Source organism: Oncorhynchus keta, chromosome 13 (genome assembly GCF_023373465.1).
Source record: "Oncorhynchus keta strain PuntledgeMale-10-30-2019 chromosome 13, Oket_V2, whole genome shotgun sequence".
Lineage (NCBI taxonomy): Eukaryota > Metazoa > Chordata > Actinopteri > Salmoniformes > Salmonidae > Oncorhynchus > Oncorhynchus keta.
In genome coordinates this window covers 13396374-13416267 of record NC_068433.1, presented here as the reverse complement: position 1 = coordinate 13416267, position 19894 = coordinate 13396374, and the positions used below count along the sequence as shown (strand labels likewise).

The 19894-nt window shown below is 39.3% G+C and overlaps 2 protein-coding genes across 2 annotated transcripts; one reads left to right on the top strand and one right to left on the bottom strand.

The window, feature by feature from the left end:
• Positions 1-225: 225 nt before the first annotated feature.
• Positions 226-8514, top strand: LOC118392699 (ependymin-like). The gene is made up of 6 exons (XM_052459399.1): positions 226-382; positions 814-848; positions 3248-3376; positions 5063-5252; positions 5446-5539; positions 8003-8514. The coding sequence occupies exons 1-6, from the start codon at positions 316-318 to the stop codon at positions 8139-8141; spliced, it is 654 nt and encodes a 217-aa protein (XP_052315359.1). The 5' UTR covers positions 226-315; the 3' UTR covers positions 8142-8514.
• A 4251-nt stretch (positions 8515-12765) lies between these two features.
• Positions 12766-19441, bottom strand: LOC118391897 (ubiquitin thioesterase OTUB1-like). Its single transcript, XM_035783388.2, has 7 exons — positions 19279-19441; positions 18584-18651; positions 18106-18204; positions 16144-16262; positions 15919-16003; positions 15580-15774; positions 12766-13325 (listed from the first exon to the last, which is right to left on the bottom strand). The coding sequence occupies exons 1-7, from the start codon at positions 19322-19324 to the stop codon at positions 13128-13130; spliced, it is 810 nt and encodes a 269-aa protein (XP_035639281.1). The 5' UTR covers positions 19325-19441; the 3' UTR covers positions 12766-13127.
• Between the last annotated feature and the right edge of the window lie 453 nt (positions 19442-19894).

Below are 19894 nucleotides of genomic sequence, written 5' to 3'. Positions count from 1 at the left end.
GACTAGTTTCCCACTAGTAATTACCAGTTGGAGGGCCATTGAAGTGGATTTTTCTCAGTTGTATGTGGTAAATTCCCACTTCCCACTTGGTTATGAACGCAGCATTAGCCTGGCCTATGGAAACATATTATTCTTTGGTCTCATAGGACAGGGGTTTCTGGGCCTCTCTGGTGAAAAGGAAAACCTGAATCCAGTGCTGGCCCTAGGATCTGGAGCCTCAGTTTCGTACTGTTTATAAGGAAGTGACTAAGCGCTCCTGCAGCAGTCAGTTTGCTTATTGGTGTGTGTGAGTGAGTGTGTGGAACATTTGGAAGCATGAGGACCTTCGTGATGTTGATGTGCCTTGTAGTGGGCTGCCTGGCTCAGGCACCTCATACATGCAGTAAGTAAAAGAAAGAGTGTGTGTATGTGTGTGTGTGTGTGTGTGTGTGTGTGTGTGTGTGTGTGTGTGTGTGTGTGTGTGTGTGTGTGTGTGTGTGTGTGTGTGTGTGTGTGTGTGTGTGTGTGTGTGTGTGTGTGTGTGTGTGTGAGTGAGAGAGAGCAAGTGTGTTGTAAATTTAATAGTAAACCTAAGAGCTGCAGTGTTATGAATGGATGCCTCCAGTCAAAGATTAACCACTGAGTACAGTATAACCCTGATTTAACACCTGTACTGTACACAACTTGTACTGTAGGCAGAGCAGAGCTGGAAAAGTTGGTAGATGTTTTCTTCTATGTTCATAGTGTATAGGTCCCTTTCTATGGCTAAATTGTGCATTTAACACAAGAAAATTGATAAATAATTCACTTATAAAACACCCCTCCCTCTCTCAGGGTCTCCCCCTCTTCTGACCGGAGCCCTCTCTGTGGTAAGTCTGTGCTTTGTCTCTCCACAGTAGGCGGGAATACATGACTATGGAGTTCCCATGATGATAATACCAGAAGGAATATTTTGACATATAAATATGGCTGTAAATATAAAATATATATATATTGATATCCTGTCTTGTAAAATTACAAAATCAAAAATATTAATTTGGTCACAAAAAAAGCAAAGCAAATAAAAAAGGAAAGCAAATACTGTATTAATATGGAAATTATTACATCATTTGCTATAATAATGATATGATCTGCTATAATAATGATATGATCTGCTATAATAATGATATACTCTGCTATAATAATGATATACTCTGCTATAATAATGATATACTCTGCTATAATAATGATATGATCTGCTATAATAATGATATGATCTGCTATAATAATGATATACTCTGCTATAATAATGATATACTCTGCTATAATAATGATATAATATGCTATAATAATGATATACTCTGCTATAATAATGATATGATCTGCTATAATAATGATATGATCTGCTATAATAATGATATACTCTGCTATAATAATGATATACTCTGCTATAATAATGATATAATATGCTATAATAATGATATACTCTGCTATAATAATGATATACTCTGCTATAATAATGATATAATATGCTATAATAATGATATACTCTGCTATAATAATGATATACCCAGCTATAATGATGATATACTCTGCTATAATAATGATATAATATGCTATAATAATGATATGATCTGCTATAATGATGATATAATCTGCTATAATAATGATAGAATATGCTATAATAATGATATAATCTGCTATAATAATGATATAATATGCTATAATAATGATATACTCTGCTATAATAATGATATACCCAGCTATAATGATGATATACTCTGCTATAATAATGATATAATATGCTATAATAATGATATGATCTGCTGTAATGATGATAATCTGCTATAATAATGATATAATCTGCTATAATAATGATATAATATGCTATAATAATGATATAATCTGCTATAATAATGATATAATCTGCTATAATAATGATATAATATGCTATAATAATGATATAATATGCTATAATAATGATATAATATGCTATAATAATGATATAATATACTATAATAATGATATAATCTGCTATAATAATGATATAATCTGCTATAATAATGATATAATATGCTATAATAATGATATAATATGCTATAATAATGATATAATATGCTATAATAATGATATAATATGCTATAATAATGATATACTCTGCTATAATAATGATATACTCAGCTATAATGATGATATACTCTGCTATAATAATGATATAATCTGCTATAATAATGATATAATCTGCTATAATAATGATATGATCTGCTATAATGATTATATAATCTGCTATAATAATGATATGATCTGCTATAATAATGATATACTCTGCTATAATAATGATATGATCTGCTATAATAATGATATGATCTGCTATAATAATGATATAATATGCTATAATGATGATATACTCTGCTATAATAATGATATACTCTGCTATAATAATGATATGATCTGCTATAATAATGATATGATCTGCTATAATGATTATATAATCTGCTATAATAATGATATGATCTGCTATAATAATGATATACTCTGCTATAATAATGATATGATCTGCTATAATGATATACTCTGCTATAATAATGATATAATCTGCTATAATAATGATATACTCAGCTATAATAATGATATAATCTGCTATAATAATGATATAATCTGCTATAATAATGATATACTCAGCTATAATAATGATATGATCTGCTATAATAATGATATACTCTGCTATAATAATGATATACTCTGCTATAATAATGATATGATCTGCTATAATAATGATATACTCTGCTATAATAATGATATGATCTGCTATTTAATTTTACCTTTATTTAACCAGGCAAGTCAGTTAAGAACATATTCTTATTTTCAATGACGGCCTGGGAACAGTGCCTGTTCAGGGGCAGAACGACAGATTTGTACCTTGTCAGCTCGGGGGTTTGAACTCACAACCTTCCGGTTACTAGTCCAACGCTCTAACCACTAGGCTACGCTGCTATAATAATGATATAATCTGCTATAATGATGATCTGCTATAATAATGATATACTCTGCTATAATAATGATATAATCTGCTATAATAATTATATGATCTGCTATAATAATGATATAATATACTATAATGATATACTCTGCTATAATAATGATATAATATACTATAATGATATACTCTGATATAATAATGATATGATCTGCTATAATAATGATATACTCTGCTATAATAATGATATACTCAGCCATAATAATGTTATACTCTGCTATAATAATCCCTGTCACACTCCTGTCCTTTCAGGCAAATGAGAAGTTTTATGCAAATGCAAAATACACCTATGATGCGATGCTCAAGCGTATCCGCTTCAAGGAGGTTGGCTCTTATGAGAACAAGACTTTCGGCATTGATGCCCTTCTGCTCTTCAGAGAGGTAACAAACACTTATTCACAACAATAACCATTTATTCACAATAACAACCACTTATTCAACATACCGGTACACAAAAATCCCAGTCGTGCTAGGGCTGTCAAACGATAATGTTTTTAATCGAGTTAATTGCAAATTCCAAAATTTGCTCAAAGTGAGCTGTAATTTACGACTTTTCATATTAAAACGTCTTAATTTTGTCAAATGTAGCGGTTCGCAGAATTTGTTTTTGTTAGGTTTTTTTTGGGGGGTAGAGTAGCTTAAATATTGCAGATAGATTGTGGCTTCAATCAATGTGATTGTCTGCATCATTTTCAATCCCTTATATATTTCTTTAGTAAATATATATATATATATAAAATATATATTTAATATATTTTCCTTTATTATTTTCACCTAACCCGACCACCCCTCCCCGAATTGGAGTAAACTAATGGACAACAACACTCAGGCTTCTACTTCTAGTTTATACATACTGTACTTTAAGGACACAGTATATTTTACAATAGTTATTTTTTGTTTGTTTTTAGTCCCACACTTCAGCTAACTTCAACCCCTCCCATCTATAGCTGAAGAACATCCCGTATTGATTTATATTTGTCATTTATTTTTCAACTGTGCCGTGACGTTTCACAAAAGTTCTGAATCGTTCTATTCTCATCGTTTCCAAAACAGCATGGAATACAATTAAGTATGGGAGGAGTTCAAATTGAAGAAGTGGCAGAAACCTACCTATTGGGAGTGCAGCTAGACAACTGCTCTTCATGGTCGTCTCAAATAATTATCTATGTAAAATAATTATTAAAACAGCATGCATAATCAGAAGGATAGCTAAATATTTACCAGGGAAAATTCTTAAGCAAATAACACAAGCATTAATTGAGAATCAGGTGAACTACTGTTCTGTGGTCTGGGGAAATGCATCATCAAGTGAAGTTAGGAGGCTGCAGAATGCACAGAATAAAGCAGCAAGGATTGTTTTAAGGTGGAGATATGGTTCTTCTGTTGCAGTCATGCGCAGTGTTCTTGGTTGGTCATCAATCGACAAGGTAATTGAAAAAAACATGCTTATTTTATTTCATAATATACATCATTTAAAACGGCCAAGTTCTATTCACAACGGAATTCATTTGGTAAGAGACAGACATTCCGTAAATACTAGGAATAGATTGTCCACCATTTATGCGTTATCTAGACAGAAAAGAGAAATAGGCAAAATAACATTTAGATTTAGAGCAATAAAGAAATTGAATAAATTATCTGAGCAAACCAGAAACCTTTCAATATATACATTTAAACATTATTTAAAAACCATTTAAATATAATACATAGAAATGTTAGACTATATTTTTTAGATTGAGTATTTATTGGGTCATTCAGTATGTTAGTATATCATGTATGTTTGTAGTAGTGTGTTATATGTGAAAATGTGTTCGTATTATAAATTGTATTTGAATGTTTAAGGACTCCTGGAAGATGAGTCCAAATGGGGACGAAAAGAGATCCAAATCAAATCAAATCAAATCTACAGATTGTAAATGAAAGATAAACATTTCTGCTAAGAGTATTATTATATTATTGTTCGATTGATTATGACTTTTATATCACCCAGAAGTGCTATTTGCAAAGTTAGCTCCAGGTAAATGTTGCAATTCAAACATCATACAAACCAGCTTTTCCTTCCTCCAGGGTGTCATGTATACGATTAACCACAGGAACAAAACCTGTAAGAAGGAGAGGCTGAAAAGGGAGGACTTCCACCCTATGGAGATCCCTGACGATGCTGCTCTGCTGGGCCAAGTTATCTTAGGGAGCTCCTCTGGTCCAGGACAAGGTCTGCTGGTCAACACCTGGTATGGAGAAGTTGCAACCCCAAGTGGTAAGGAAATGGACAAGGCATGCGGTTTGTTAAATACTTGCCTTTTATTTGTGGCCTCTCTCCGAGGGAATACCAAGAAACATTCCTTAGCAACCAGTTGTTGCATGGCAATTCAGATTTGTGATTCTGTTCTCAAATCACATTTCTACTCACTGATTGTGGCTTTCCGACTGTGGATCAATTTCATCACCAGGTAAAGACAAGTGGGTGAGTACCTTCACTGAGTTTGGGTGCATACCTGTCAGCTCTGCATACTACACGGACAAGACCGGCTGGATGCTTTCAAGGTTAGTGTGTCTATTATTGGGCAGTGAATTAAATATGACAGTTTTTGTATATAGTACCAGTCAAAGGTTTGGACACACCTACTCATTCAAGGGTTTTTCTTTATTTGTACTAAATTCTACATTGTAGAATAATAGTGAAGACATCAAAACTATGAAATAACACATATGGAATCATGTAGTAACCAAAAAAGTGGTAAACAAATGAAAATATATTTTATATTTGAGATTCCTCAAAGTAGCCACCCTTTGCCTTGATGACAGCTTTGCACAATCTTGGCATTCTCTCAACCAGCTTCATGAGGTAGTCACCTGGAATGCATTTCACTTAACAGGTGTGCATTGTTAAAAGTACATTTGTGGAATTTCTTTCCTTCTTAATGCATTTGAGCCAACAAGTTGTGTTGTGACAAGGTAAGGGTGGTATAAAGAAGATAGCCCTATTTGGTAAAGGACCAAGTCCATATTATGACAAGAACAGCTCAAATAAGCAAAGACAAATGACAGGCCATCATTACTTTAAGACATGAAGGTCAGTCAATATGGAAAATTTCAACAACTTTGAAAGTTTCTTGGAGTGAAGTCACAAAAACCATCAAGGGCTATGATGAAACAGACTCTCATGAGGACCGCCAAAGGAAACGAAGACCCAGAGTTACCTCTGTTGCAGAGAAGTTCATTAGAGTTACCAGCCTCAGGAATTGCAGTCCAAATAAATGCTTCACAGAGTTCAAGGAATAGACATATCTTAACATCAACTGTTCAGAAGAGACAGCGTGAATCAGGCTTTCATGGTCGAATTGCTGTTAAGAAACCACGACTAAAGGACACTAAAGGACAATAATAAGAAGAGACTGGCATGGGCCAAGAAACACGAGTAATGGACATTAGACTGATGGAAATCTCTCCTTTGGTCTGTTGAGTCAAAATGTGAGATTTATTATTTATTTATTTTACCCCTTTTTCTCCCCAATTTCGTGGTATCCAATTGTTTTAGTAGCTATTATCTTGTCTCGTCGCTACAACTCCTGTACGGGCTCGGGAGATACGAAGGTTGAAAGTCATGCGTCCTCCAATACACAACCCAACCAAGCCGCACTGCTTCTTAACACAGCACGCATCCAACCCGGAAGCCAGCCGCACCAATGTGTCGGAGGAAACATCGTGCACCTGGCAACCTTGGTTGGCCCGCCACAGGAGTCGCTGGTGCGCGATGAGACAAGGACCTCCCTACCGGCCAAACACTCCCTAACCCGGACGACGCTAGGCCAATTGTGCATCGCCTCACGGACTTCCCGGTCGCAGCCGGTTACGACAGAGCCTGGGCGCGAACCCACGGTCTCTGGTGGCACAGCTGTCGCTGCAGTACAGCGCCCTTAACTGCGCCACCCGGGAGGCCCCAAAATATGATATTTTTGGTTCCAACAGCCATCTCTTTGTGAGATGCAGAGTAGGTGAACGGAAGATCTCCACATGTGTGATTTCCACCGTGAAGCATGGAGCATTTAAGGAATACCTAGGATAGGATAAGTAATCCTTCTCACCCCCTTTTAAGATTTAGATGCACTATTGTAAAGTGGCTGTTCCACTGGATGTCATAAGGTGAATGCACCAACTTGTAAGTCGCTCTGGATAAGAGCGTCTGCTAAATGACTTAAATGTAAATGTAAATGAGGAAGAGGTCTGATGGTGTGGGGTGCAATTCTGGTGACACTGTATGATTTATTTAGAATTAAAGGCACACTCAACCAGCATGGCTACCACAGCATTCTGCAGCGATACGCCATCCCATCAGGTTTGCGCTTAGTGGGACTATCATTTGTTTTCAACAGGACAATGACCCATAACACACCTCCAGGCTGTGTAAGGGGAATTTGACCAAGGAGAGTAATGGTGCTGCATTAGATGACTTGGCCTCCACAATCACCCGACCTCAACCCAATTGAGATGGTTTGGGATGAGTTGGACCGCAGAGTGAAGGAAAAGCAGCCAACAAGTGTTCAGCATATGTGGGAACTTGATTTGTTTAGCACTTTTTTTGGTTACTACATGATTCCATATGTGTTATTTTGTAGTTTTGATGTCTTCATTATTATTCTGCAATGTAGAAAGTAGTAAAACGAAGGAAAACCCCTTCAATGAGTAGGTGTGTCCAAACTTCTGACTGGTACTGTACGTGTGTAGTGTCATATTTGACATCAACACATCAATACATGGTCTTTGTTCCATATCCTCGTTCTGAGAAACTTCCTCAGTCCATTATGTGTTCCTGAAAGCAATCAAAAGAATGTCTTAATTTCACTTGTGTGATACTTATGGAAACATAGAATCCATAATTGTATAATAATAAAAGCATTATGAATTATTAACACATAACTCCCCTCAAGCATGGATTTGACTGTTGTTAAATCTACAGATATCCATTATGTTATAATTATATAATCTTTTCATTTTTTTTACTCACAGCTTCTTCAACATTGTCGTTGGGATCCTGGACCCCCGGGAGTTCTTCCCTCCTAAATTCTGTCAGGGCGCTTTACTGGATGAGACTGAAGAGGCTGCCAACTTCTACAGCATTTTCAAAAACTTTACAAAATATTCCTAAAGGACATTGTCTTTCATTTTCTTATGAGAATTTCACACAACTATTGCTTATTTTTAACCTGAGATAAAAAGCCATTTTTTTTCAAATGAATTCATAAATATAAAAAAGGACTGTGTTAGTGTAGGTAAAACACAAGTTACAAAAATAATATACTACTGACCATGTTACAAGTCAGTTACACTGAGCATTATATGTACACATTACCATCGCAAACGTTCATTTCTTGCATTGAACTGTCCTTCTGAATCATTTCTTTTCAAAGGCAAGTCTACAGTCCGGGTTAGGGTTTGGCCGGGGTAGACCGTCATTGTAAATAAGAATTGGTTCTTAACTGAATTGCCTAGTTAAATAAAGGTCAAAACAAATAAATACAGTAATAGTTCTATAGTATAGTAGACAGCTAGCACTTCACAAGACCTCCTCATATTGTGTAGACATAGAAAGAAACGTCCAGATAAGAGACTCGGTCAGTTGTATCAAGAAATTACTTATTATACTATACTGACTATACTGCAATGGAACAACAGACAGACTTCAACAACCAACTAGCTACTGTGCTACAGGACGGGTTAACCTGGTAGCAGTAATATGTCACTCCCCTTAGCTCCTCCTCCTCCTGCACTCCCACATTGGCAGCCATCACCCCTGGCTCCCAGCCCTCTTTTTCCAACCACAACATCCTGGCATCAGGGTCATCGTCTGAAAACCAGAGGTGAGACCCAGAGTTCCTCAATGCCTCCAGGTACTGCTTTAGCACCTGGCTGACCTTGGCTCCCCATTCCCTAGACTGTAGCAAGGTATCTATGGTGCACTAGAATGAGGTCCAGGCTCTCAGAACCAAGTCCAGCTTTGAGGAAGGATTCTGAGCTTGCATGGCTTTGTTTGCTCTGTGTTCCTACATTAGGCACACAGCAATAGGGGAGATGTCAGCACAGGTCATCTGCACTGGCCAGGGAGAGTCTTTGTGTATGCAGGGTCTTAGGCCAGAGGAACCACAGCCCATGTCGAGGACACTAAGTAAGGCATCCGAGTTGGGAATGTGGCATGGGCAGGATGAAGTGCCGGATTGCGTCAAAATCAAAGAACCATTCAAAGGTCTAGCTTTTGTTTTCTGTGTAGAATCGGTCCCATGTTGCTTTTTTTGTCCATGTTGCTGATAAATGAGTAGGGACAGAAAGGTGAATGTCAGGGAGAAAACTAAAACATACTGGCAGTATTATATCATCTTCATAATGTCAGTTTATAAACCCTTAAAGCAGAGTTTCCCTACCACTACACAGCTGATTCAAATCACCAACTCGTCATCAAGCTTTGGTTATTTGAATCAGCTGTGTAGTGCTAGTGCAAAAAAACAAAACATGCATTGGGGGCAGGACCGAGTTTGGGAAAACCTAACTTAAAGGGGCAATCTACAGTTGCCTCATCCATCGTTGGACTTTTGAATTAATGAAATGTGCCCATTGATTCTTAAAGGATAATTTATAAATGCCTCATGAGCTTAGTTCAACTGTTGTACCCCATCAGAATCCAAAATATAAGCTTGTTTCACTCCAATGTTTGTAAAGGAAACGTAAACAAACACTATACAGCCTCAAAACATGGTTAAAACTATTATCACGAATTCCCTGCTGGTAACTATTATCTCACAACCCTTTCAAGTGGTACACTCCTCTCCCTACCGGAGCCTGAGATGTCACACTCATTCGATGGTGGGCTGAGTGACTGCAGGTTTTTTGTTTAAGACCTAGACAACCAGGTGAGGGGAGTTCCGTACTAATTAGTAACCTTAATAAATCAATCAAGTACAAGTGAGAAAACCTGTAGACACTCAGCCCCTGTGAAATAAATTTGACACGTGGTCTAGGGGTAACATAAACCAGCCTCTCAAACGCTCTCTGGCCTGTGTGTCCTGGGCCCTGATTGATTGCTAAGAGGCACATTGTTAAGGGGCAGGTCACCTGACAGCTCTTCTGACTGACTTTCTCAACAGAAATATCTGAATAGATAGCAAGTAAGGTAGCTAACAGTATTTAGCTAGAAGCCAGAGGTCAAATTGAATGTGTTAGGTTGCATCAACTTATTTTACGAAACAGAAAGAAATGGAGACATACTTGTTAGACTGGATTGGTGCCGCACACGTGATGTTGTGATTCATTTCCCTAACCTCCTTGGATAGATTGTCAGTATGTTTAAAATCTTACTGCTCCTGTAGCTACATACTGGTGCGCAGTGGTGGACGGCTGCACATGCGTCAACCAATGTAAACAAGTATGCAGTACTGTGGAGGGACTTCTATATACTCTGTTTTCGATACACACACACACACACACACACATATATATATACAGTTGAAGTCGGAAGTTTACATACACCTTAGCCAAATACATTTAAACTCAGTTTTAGACCATTCCTGACATTTAACCCACGTAAAAATTCCCTGACTTAGGTCAGTTAGGATCACCACTTTATTTTAAGAATGTGAAATGTCAGAACAATAGTGGAAGCCACAACTTTGGAAGTATGCATGGCGTCATTGTCCATTTGGAAGACCCATTTGCAACCAAGCTTTAACTTCCTGACTGATGTCTTGAGAAGTTGCTTCAATATATCCACATAATTTTCCTCCCTCGTGATGCTATCTATTTTGTGAAGTGCACCAGTCCCTCCTGCAGCAAAGCACCCCCACAACATGATGCTGCCACCCCCGTGCTTCACGGTTGGGATGGTGTTCTTCGGCTTGCAAATCTCCCCCTTTTTCCTCCAAACATAACGATGGTCATTATAGCCAAACAGTTCTATTTTTGTTTCATCAGACCAGAGGACATTTCTCCAAAAAGTACGAACTTTGTCCCATGTGCAGTTGCAAACCGTAGTCTGGCTTTTTTATGGCGGTTTTGGAGCAGTGGCTTCTTCCTGACAAAGTGGGTGGGGTTATATCCTTCCTGTTTGGCCCTGTCCTGGGGTGTCATCGGATTGGACACACCTACTCATTGAAGGGTTTTTCTTTAGTGTTACTATTTTATACATTGTAAAATAATAGTGAAGACATCAAAACTATGAAACAACACATGGAATCATGTCGTAAACGAAAAAAGTGTTAAACAAATCAAGTTCCCACATATGCTGCACACTTGTTGGCTGTTTTTCCTTCACTCTGCAGTTCAACTCAATTGGGTCGGGTGATTGTGGAGGCCAGGTCATCTGATGCAGCATCATCACTCTCCTTCTTGGTCAAATATCCTTTACAGTCTGGAGGTGTGTTATGGGTCATTGTCCTGTTGAAAAACAAATGAGTCCCACTATGCGCGAACCAGATTGGATGGCGTATCGCTGCAGAATGCTGTGGTAGTCATGCTGGTTGAGTGTGCCTTTAATTCTAAATAAATCAGTGTCACCAGCACAGCACCCCACACCATCAGACCTCTTCCTCCATGCTTCACGCTGGAAACCACACATGCAGAGATCCTCTGTTCACCTGCTCTGCATCTCTGAAAGACATGGCTGTTGGAACCAAAAATCTCAAATTTGGACTCATTAGACCAAAGGACAGATTTCCACCGGTTTAATGTCCATTACTAGTGTTTCTTGGCCCAAGCTAGTCTCTTCATAATGGCGTCCTTAAATAGTAGTTTCTTTGCAGCAATTCGACCATGAAGGCCTGTTTCACAGTCTCCTCTGAACAGTTAATGTTGAAATGTTTCTGTTACTTGAACTCTGAAGCATTTATTTGGGCTGCAATTTGAGAGGCTGGTAACTCATGAACTTCTCTGCAGCAGAGGTAACTCTGGGTCTTCCTTTCCTTTGGCAGTCCTCATGAGAGCCAGTTGTCAAAGCGCTTGGTTTTTACTACAGCACTCGAAAAAAGTTCTTGACATTTTCCGGATTGACTGACCTTCATGTTTTAAAGACTGTCATTTCTCTTTGCAAATGTAAGCGGTTCTTGCCATAACATGGACTTGGTCTTTTACCAAATAGGGCTATACCACCCCTACCTTGTCACAACACAACTGATTGGCTCATACGCATTAATGAAAGGAATTCCACAAATTAACAAGGCACCTGTTAATTGAAATGCATTCCAGGTGACTACCTCATTTTAAATAAAAAATTAACGAGGCAAGTGCGTTAATAACAAATTCTTTACAATGACGGCCTACCACCGGCCAGACCTGTACGATGCTGGGTTAATTGTGCATCACCCTATGGGACTCCCAATCACAGCCGGATGTGATACAGCCTGGATTCGAACCAGGGACTGTAGCGACACCTCTTGCACTGAGATGCAGTTCCTTAGACCACTGCGCCACTCAGGAAGTAGCCTGAGGTGAGAAAAATATATTGATTTGTGTAACACTTTTGGTTACAACATGATTCCCATACATGTTATTTAATAGTTGATGTCTTCACTATTAAATTCTACAATGTAGAAAATAGTTTAAAAAAAAAAAAAACTTGAGTATGTGTCCAAACTTGTGACTGCTACTGTGTGTGACACATGCACAGAGAGATAAGGACATTACATAGACATGGAAGTTATTCAAATACTCCATTTCAGATTGCTGCTATGCCCGCTGAAATGTGACAATACCAGACGAGTGACAAAGACATTAACATACAAGTCAAATAAGATGTAATCCCTTTAATAAAACTCGTGAAACGCAGCGGACCAAAGGAAAATAAACAAAAAAAGCAAGTTGATAACATTTACAACCACCAAAAAAAAAAAAGAAACTGTACAACTCTATACTCCTGGATTCACTGCTATTTTTTGATAATATTTTTTTATTAATTCACTTTTCTGTGATGAGGGGAAACAGGAGTGAAGGGGCGGGAGAAGAGGGCTGTATAATGTGATAGTTTTTTTCTCTCTCAGATACAATACTGTAACCTTCATACACACGTATGCATCAACGTGGCAGTTGAAGCATTTCTCCACTGCCACTACAGCAGTGGAAAGGGGGGGGGAATCTCTAAAACAGCAGACTGTTATTTGTACAAGATGTCGTAGTGGCCGGGTCTATAGAGGAGGAAGACACGAGGCTCGCTGCCTTCAGGGAAGACGTGGTGGTTGACAGAGCCTCCCTCACCCCGGTCCATGTACTCCACTAGGATGGACACGTTCAAGGCCTGGGCCAAGGCAATGATGTGGATATGGTCACTTTCTTTAGACATGGGCTCCACCTCCTGGACAAGAGAAACACAGACGACAAGTGAAGTGTTTTAACTTGTTACCGCTGTTACGCAAGACTTTGGAATGTGCATGCTGCGTACCCAAGAGGACCATGTAGGAACACTAGTTCTGACTCATTGCACACAACCAAAGGTTCCGTTTTAGGACCACTATTGTTTTCACTATATATTTTACCTCTTGGGGATGTCATTCGAAAACATAATGTTAACTTTCACTGCTATGCGGATGACACACAGCTGTACATTTCAATGAAACATGTTGAAGCCCCAAAATTGCCCTCGCTAGAAGCATGCGTTTCAGACATAAGGAAGTGGATGGCTGCAAACTTTCTACTTTTAAACTCGGACAAAACAGAGATGCTTGTTCTAGGTCCTAAGAAACAAAGAGATCTTCTGTTGAATCTGACAATTAATCTTAATGTTGTACAGTCGTCTCAAATAAAACTGAAGGACCTCGGCGTTACTCTGAACCCTGATCTCTCTTTTGAAGAACATAAATACAATTTCAAGGACCGCTTTTTTCCATCTACGTAACAATCGCAAAAATCAGAAACTTTCTGTCCAAAAATTACGCAGAAAAAATAATTAATGCTTTTGTCACTTCTAGGCTAGACTACTGGAATGCTCTACTTTCCGGCTACCCGGATAAAGCACTAAATAAACTTCAATTAGTGCTAAATACGGCTGCTAGAACCCTGACTAGAACCCAAAAATGTGATCATATTACTCCAGTGCTAGCCTCCCTACACTGGCTTCCTGTCAAAGCAAGGGCTGATTTCAAGGTTTTACTGCTAACCTACAAAGCATTACATGGGCTTGCTCCTACCTATCTCTCTGATTTGGTCCTGCCGTACATACCTACACGTACGCTACGGTCACAAGACGCAGGCCTCCTAATTGTCCCTAGAATTTCTAAGCAAACAGCTGGAGGCAGGGCTTTCTCCTATAGAGCTCCATTTTTATGGAACGGTCTGCCTACCCATGTCAGAGACGCAAACTCGGTCTCAACCTTTAAGTCCTTACTGAAGACTCATCTCTTCAGTGGGTCATATGATTGAGTGTAGTCTGGCCCAGGAGTGGGAAGGTGAATGGAAAGGCTCTGGAGCAACGAACCGCCCTTGCTGTCTCTGCCTGGCCGGGTTCCCCTCTTTCCACTGGGATTCTCTGCCTCTAACCCTATTACAGGGGCTGAGTCACTGGCTTACTGGGTCTCTCTCATACCGTCCCTGGAGGGGGTGCGTCACCAGAGTGGGTTGATTCACTAATGTGGTCATCCTGTCTGGGTTGCCCCCCCCCCCTTGGGTTGTGCCGTGGCAGAGATCTTTGTGGGCTATACTCAGCCTCGTCTCAGGATGGTAAGTTGGTGGTTGAAGATATCCCTGTAGTGGTGTGGGGGCTGTGCTTTGGCAAAGTGGGTGGAGTTATATCCTTCCGGTTTGGCCCTGTCCAGGGGTGTCCTCGGATGGGGCCACAGTGTCTCCTGACCCCTCCTGTCTCAGCCTCCAGTATTTATGCTGCAGTAATTTGTGTCGGGGGGCTAGGGTCAGTTTGTTATATCTGGAGTACTTCTCCTGTCTTATCTGGTGTCCTGTGTGAATTTAAGTGTGCTCTCTAATTCTCTCTTTCTCTCTCTCGGAGGACCTGAGCCCTAGGACCATGCCTCAGGACTACCTGACATGATGACTCCTTGCTGTCCCCAGTCCACCTGGCCGTGCTGCTGCTCCAGTTTCAACTGTTCTGCCTTATTATTATTTGACCATGCTGGTCATTTATGAACATTTGAACATCTTGGCCATGTTCTGTTATAATCTCCACCCGGCACAGCCAGAAGAGGACTGGCCACCCCACATATCCTGGTTCCTCTATAGGTTTCTTCCTAGGTTTTGGCCTTTCTAGGGAGTTTTTCCTAGCCACCGTGCTTCTACACCTGCATTGCTTGCTGTTTGGGGTTTTAGGCTGGGTTTCTGTACAGCACTTTGAGATATCAGCTGATGTACGAAGGGTTATATAAATACATTTGATTTGACGATTTGATTTGACAACCAGACAAAATTCAAGCCATATGTAAACAAATCATCAATCTAGCTTCTCGCCTTAAACTAGCGTTGTGTTTATTAAAAGACACTAACAAAAAAATTACACAAGAATAACAAGTGTTTCTTTTTGGGCGAGTAGAGATAGTTTCACCCTGTTTCAGAGTGTTTTCATCCACTTCATACCTACTGAACACAACAAAATTGGAACCCACCTGCTGGCAGAACTCCTTGACGGATCGTCCACCCTCGATGAAGTGCTGGAAGAAGCCGTGCTCCCTCTGCAGGTAGCCTGAGGTGAGCAGCCGCAGGTACACCACGATGTAGTCTGACACGCTCTGGTCTCTGAAGGAGCCCAGCAGCTCACGGAGGCCTGGCTGCTTCTCACACAGCTCCAACAGGTCCATGAACTAGGGGAAGAATTAACAATATGGTCAGTTAAGTGATGATTTTATGTGATGTCACTAACAGCGGTTAACATGTTCAGTATATGTGTAATGCGTGTGTGCTGTCACTGTTGTTCAAGTGTGTGTAATAATAGAACAGCAACTCACAGTATTGTGGAAGTCTTCGATGGTGAACTCTGTAAAACCCTGGTTGACCAGGTCCAGTTTGCTCTTTGCTGCCACTGCTTTGAACCTACAGACATACATTGCATCATCGGTATTCAGTAGCAATTAATGCAGCAACACTAACTAGATGACATCCAGCTGTCGTATTACAGAGTCGGCTTTGCTGAACATCGAGGATCTAGATGCACTATGGAAGTGCTACGTTACCTCTGCAGCTCTTTGCTGTCTTCTAGCAGTGATTCGAGATGTGAAAAGCCAAAAGCTCTGTAGAAACAGTTCCCATCTGGCCGCGTCTTGCGGATATACGAGTATTTTTTGTGTAAATCCTAAGGGGGGAAAAAACCAGGACAGAGTATACACAGTAAATACAATCGTAATGTGACTATTTCGAACTTTCAATAGATGTGGTCATAAGGATCTTTAGCGTTAAACCAGTAATATTATAATAAGTCATTTAGCAGACACTAGTCATGCATGCATGCATTTTACATATGGGTGGTCCCGGGAATCAAACCCACTATCCTGGCGTTGCAAGCACCTTGCTCTACCCACTGAGCTACAGAGAAGCAATGTTCCCTGCCACGCAGAGAACAAAATACATTTCATCCCATGGAGAGAAGCACGAGACTGAACTTCACACAACTTTCTAGAGTTTTCCCCGTTAGTTAACACTATCAACGTTTCCCCAATTGTGATTGAATCAACGCAATATTAGCCACTTTCAATGCAACATTCCGAAACAAAACGAACTATGCAAGATATTTTGTTGTATGCAGAGCGCATCAGAATAGGATTCTACTGTGCACAACTCAACCCATACGGAGAACAGTGCGGCATAACCAATCAAAGCTCCAGTAGGCCTATATGCAAATAGACCATTGCCATATATGGATCTGTGCCATTTACTTAGAACTGGAGTGTTTACAGTATGAGCGGTCATGAGTAGATGCGCTTGTTTAGAGATCAAAGCAAAAGCTGCATGTAGCCACATGTGCACATTTTGATCATATCCTTTGCTAGTTATTGAGTTTTAAGTCCAGTTATAGATCATTTGTAGTCAGCAATAGGGGAGTGATTGCTTCCAACAAGAGCAGAAAATGTGTACATTTCTAGACTTCTTTGAAAAGCTAATCATGTAAAGAGCTTATTTTTTTCTTCTTAAAGGGGCAGTGTTGTATTTTGAGACAGGAGGAATAAGCTAAGTAGCCAATAGGCAGAGGGTAGCATAATTTGTCTGATTCTCTGTAATAATGGTATGGGAATCATGTATTTCTGTAAAGTGGTCTCTTGCATCAAACATTTTCAGTCACACCCTTGTCTGAAGTACCGGTGGATAAACAGGTTAATGTCAAACCCATTATGTTTTTTCTTCTTCAAAAGGTCTCATGGACTGAAAAGGAGACTTATAAACATCTCTCAAGCCCATCAGACTGTTAAATAGCCATCACTAGCACATTAGAGACTGCTGCCCTATATACATTGACTTGAAATCTCTGGCCACTTTAATAATGGAACACTAGTCACTTTTATAATGTTTACATATTTTGCATTACTCATCTCATATGTATATAATGTATTCTATTCTACTGTATCTTAGTCTATGCCACTGACATTGCTCATCCAAATATTTATATATTCTTAATTCCATTCCTTTACTTTGATTTGTAAGTATTGTGAAATTGTTAGATATTACTTGTTAGATATTACGGCACTGTCAGAGCTAGAAACACAAGCATTTCGCTACACCTGCAATAACATCTGCTAAACACGTGTATGTGACCAATAAATTTTGATTTGACTGTAGGCATTGAACACCACACATTGGCTGCTACTGTAGGTTGAATGATGGAACAGCTATTTCCATGTTAAAATGTTATGGGATGCATTTTCTCCATTGTTTCTTATGGTAGACCACTCTGGTAGGCTACATTATGATCAAACAGCCACAGCCTACTTGGCCACTGTTAAAACTAACTTAAAGCGAGTACAGCCTCAGTGTTCACAGTAAACACACGCTGGAAGTTGCACGGAATTTTCAATGTTCACGTTTGCGCTCAGCAGACTGGAAATTTGCTCAGTGCCAAAAAGGTTGAGGGAACATTGCAGAGGACCTGTATAAAGTCATGCAGATTCAAATCGTGTAATACAATATTCTTGTGGTTTACTTACCTTGATCTTGAGCTGATAAATGGTGTCTTCCACGGCATACTCTCTCTGCAACACTGATAGTTCCTGTCTGTCTGACACTAAAGGGATGCTTGTTGCGATCTAGACAGTCAGACAGGCAGACTGTTAAGGCACAGACATTTGTACTCACAGATTTATACAAACCAATATAAAAAAACAGGGTCTGCATTTAGGCAAGCAGCCCAAATCTAATATTTTTCCCACACTAATTGGTATTTTGACCAATCAGATCAGCTCTGAAAAAGATTTGATGGGAAAGATCTAATGTGATTGGTCAAATGCCCAATTAGTGGGAGAAAAAAATATCAGAATTGAGCTGCCTGTCTAAACAGCCTGGGTGATCCAAAACACGTGATACAAAGGCATGCAGTTCAACCTTTTCCACATCAGACTTATGTCAGTCTAATTAAAAAAACAGCCTGCACATTATCAATGTTTATTCAAGTATAAAATCTCTCACCTCCTGCTGGATTCGATCCTGCTGTGCCATAATAGCCTCATCATAAGCGAGGCAGTTTACTCCTCCCGCTAGAGAAGAAAAAGAAAAAAAACACCATAGAAGTTTGTAAACATTTTTTAAAAAGGCCAGTTCTGGTTATGTAATTTATACCACAACATGAGATTGATGACAGTAGGCATGTAGTTTAAGCAAATTCTGTAATCGCATATCAGTCTATTGATAAATATAAGTATTGAAGCTGGTTCACGTGGGTTGCAAGAGCAACGATGTGGTCAGCGTCTGACCATATTTTTGGAACAATTAGAATTGAGTCACTAACTAAGCTTGCGAACGTTAGTGCTAGCCAGCTAACTATCCAATTTCAGTTATGGCGTCAATAAACATTTGACAACCAATTGAAAGTCGGCAAAAATATACTGTGAGTGAGAGCCTTCATTATAGGTCGCATAAAAAACAATGGTGTTTACTCCATCCTCCCTAAAAATATAGCTAGGTCAAAATGCGTTTCTTTGTGTGTGTGACTTGAATGCTATGGCCTCCCCCATTCCCTTCTCATATTCATACAAGCAGCTTGTCCCTCAACTGACATCACTAGATTACCTAACAGCCACATTGCACCTCCATAAAAAAATATCGCATTAATAGCCGAAGCCGGTTAGAATAGTTATATTTCGTTTTGATGTTGTGTCACTCACCCTCCATCTCTCCCTGTGTTGTTTCCTGCTGCTGTTCCTCCGCCATTTTAGCTGTAGAATTCTATTTCCTTCGTCTCTCTGACCTCATTCTAAACTTCCGGGTTACACTAGTAGTGCAGGGATGCAATCTATACCTATATGTAAATCATGTAATCATTATTCCAAACAGACGGAAAACTATAGTTTCTATTGGACAAATTCAGGTAGTTCCCGCCCCGTTTCGTTCTGTTTGGTTCCCGGCGAATACACCCCCTGTGCCAGCAACGAGTGATTTTCTCTGACAAATGCACGTAAATACAGATATAACACATATTTAGAACGGGTCATCAGTTTCCTGGCTCAAATAACTATCTATTATTTACTTGCAACTAATGTGTGCAGATTTAAAACTTTTCACATTTTATATAATATTTGTAATATTTGTTTTGGTCATTTATCAGACCAATTTACAAGACGAATTAGAGTTAAGTATCTTTCTCAAGGGAACGTCACAGATTTTTCACTTAGTCGGCTCGGGGATTTGGACCAATGACTTTTCGGTTACTGAACCAACATCCTGAACCACAAGGCTACCCTAGTTTTTTTGTAGGCCCTCATTCTCAAACACTTGGGTCAG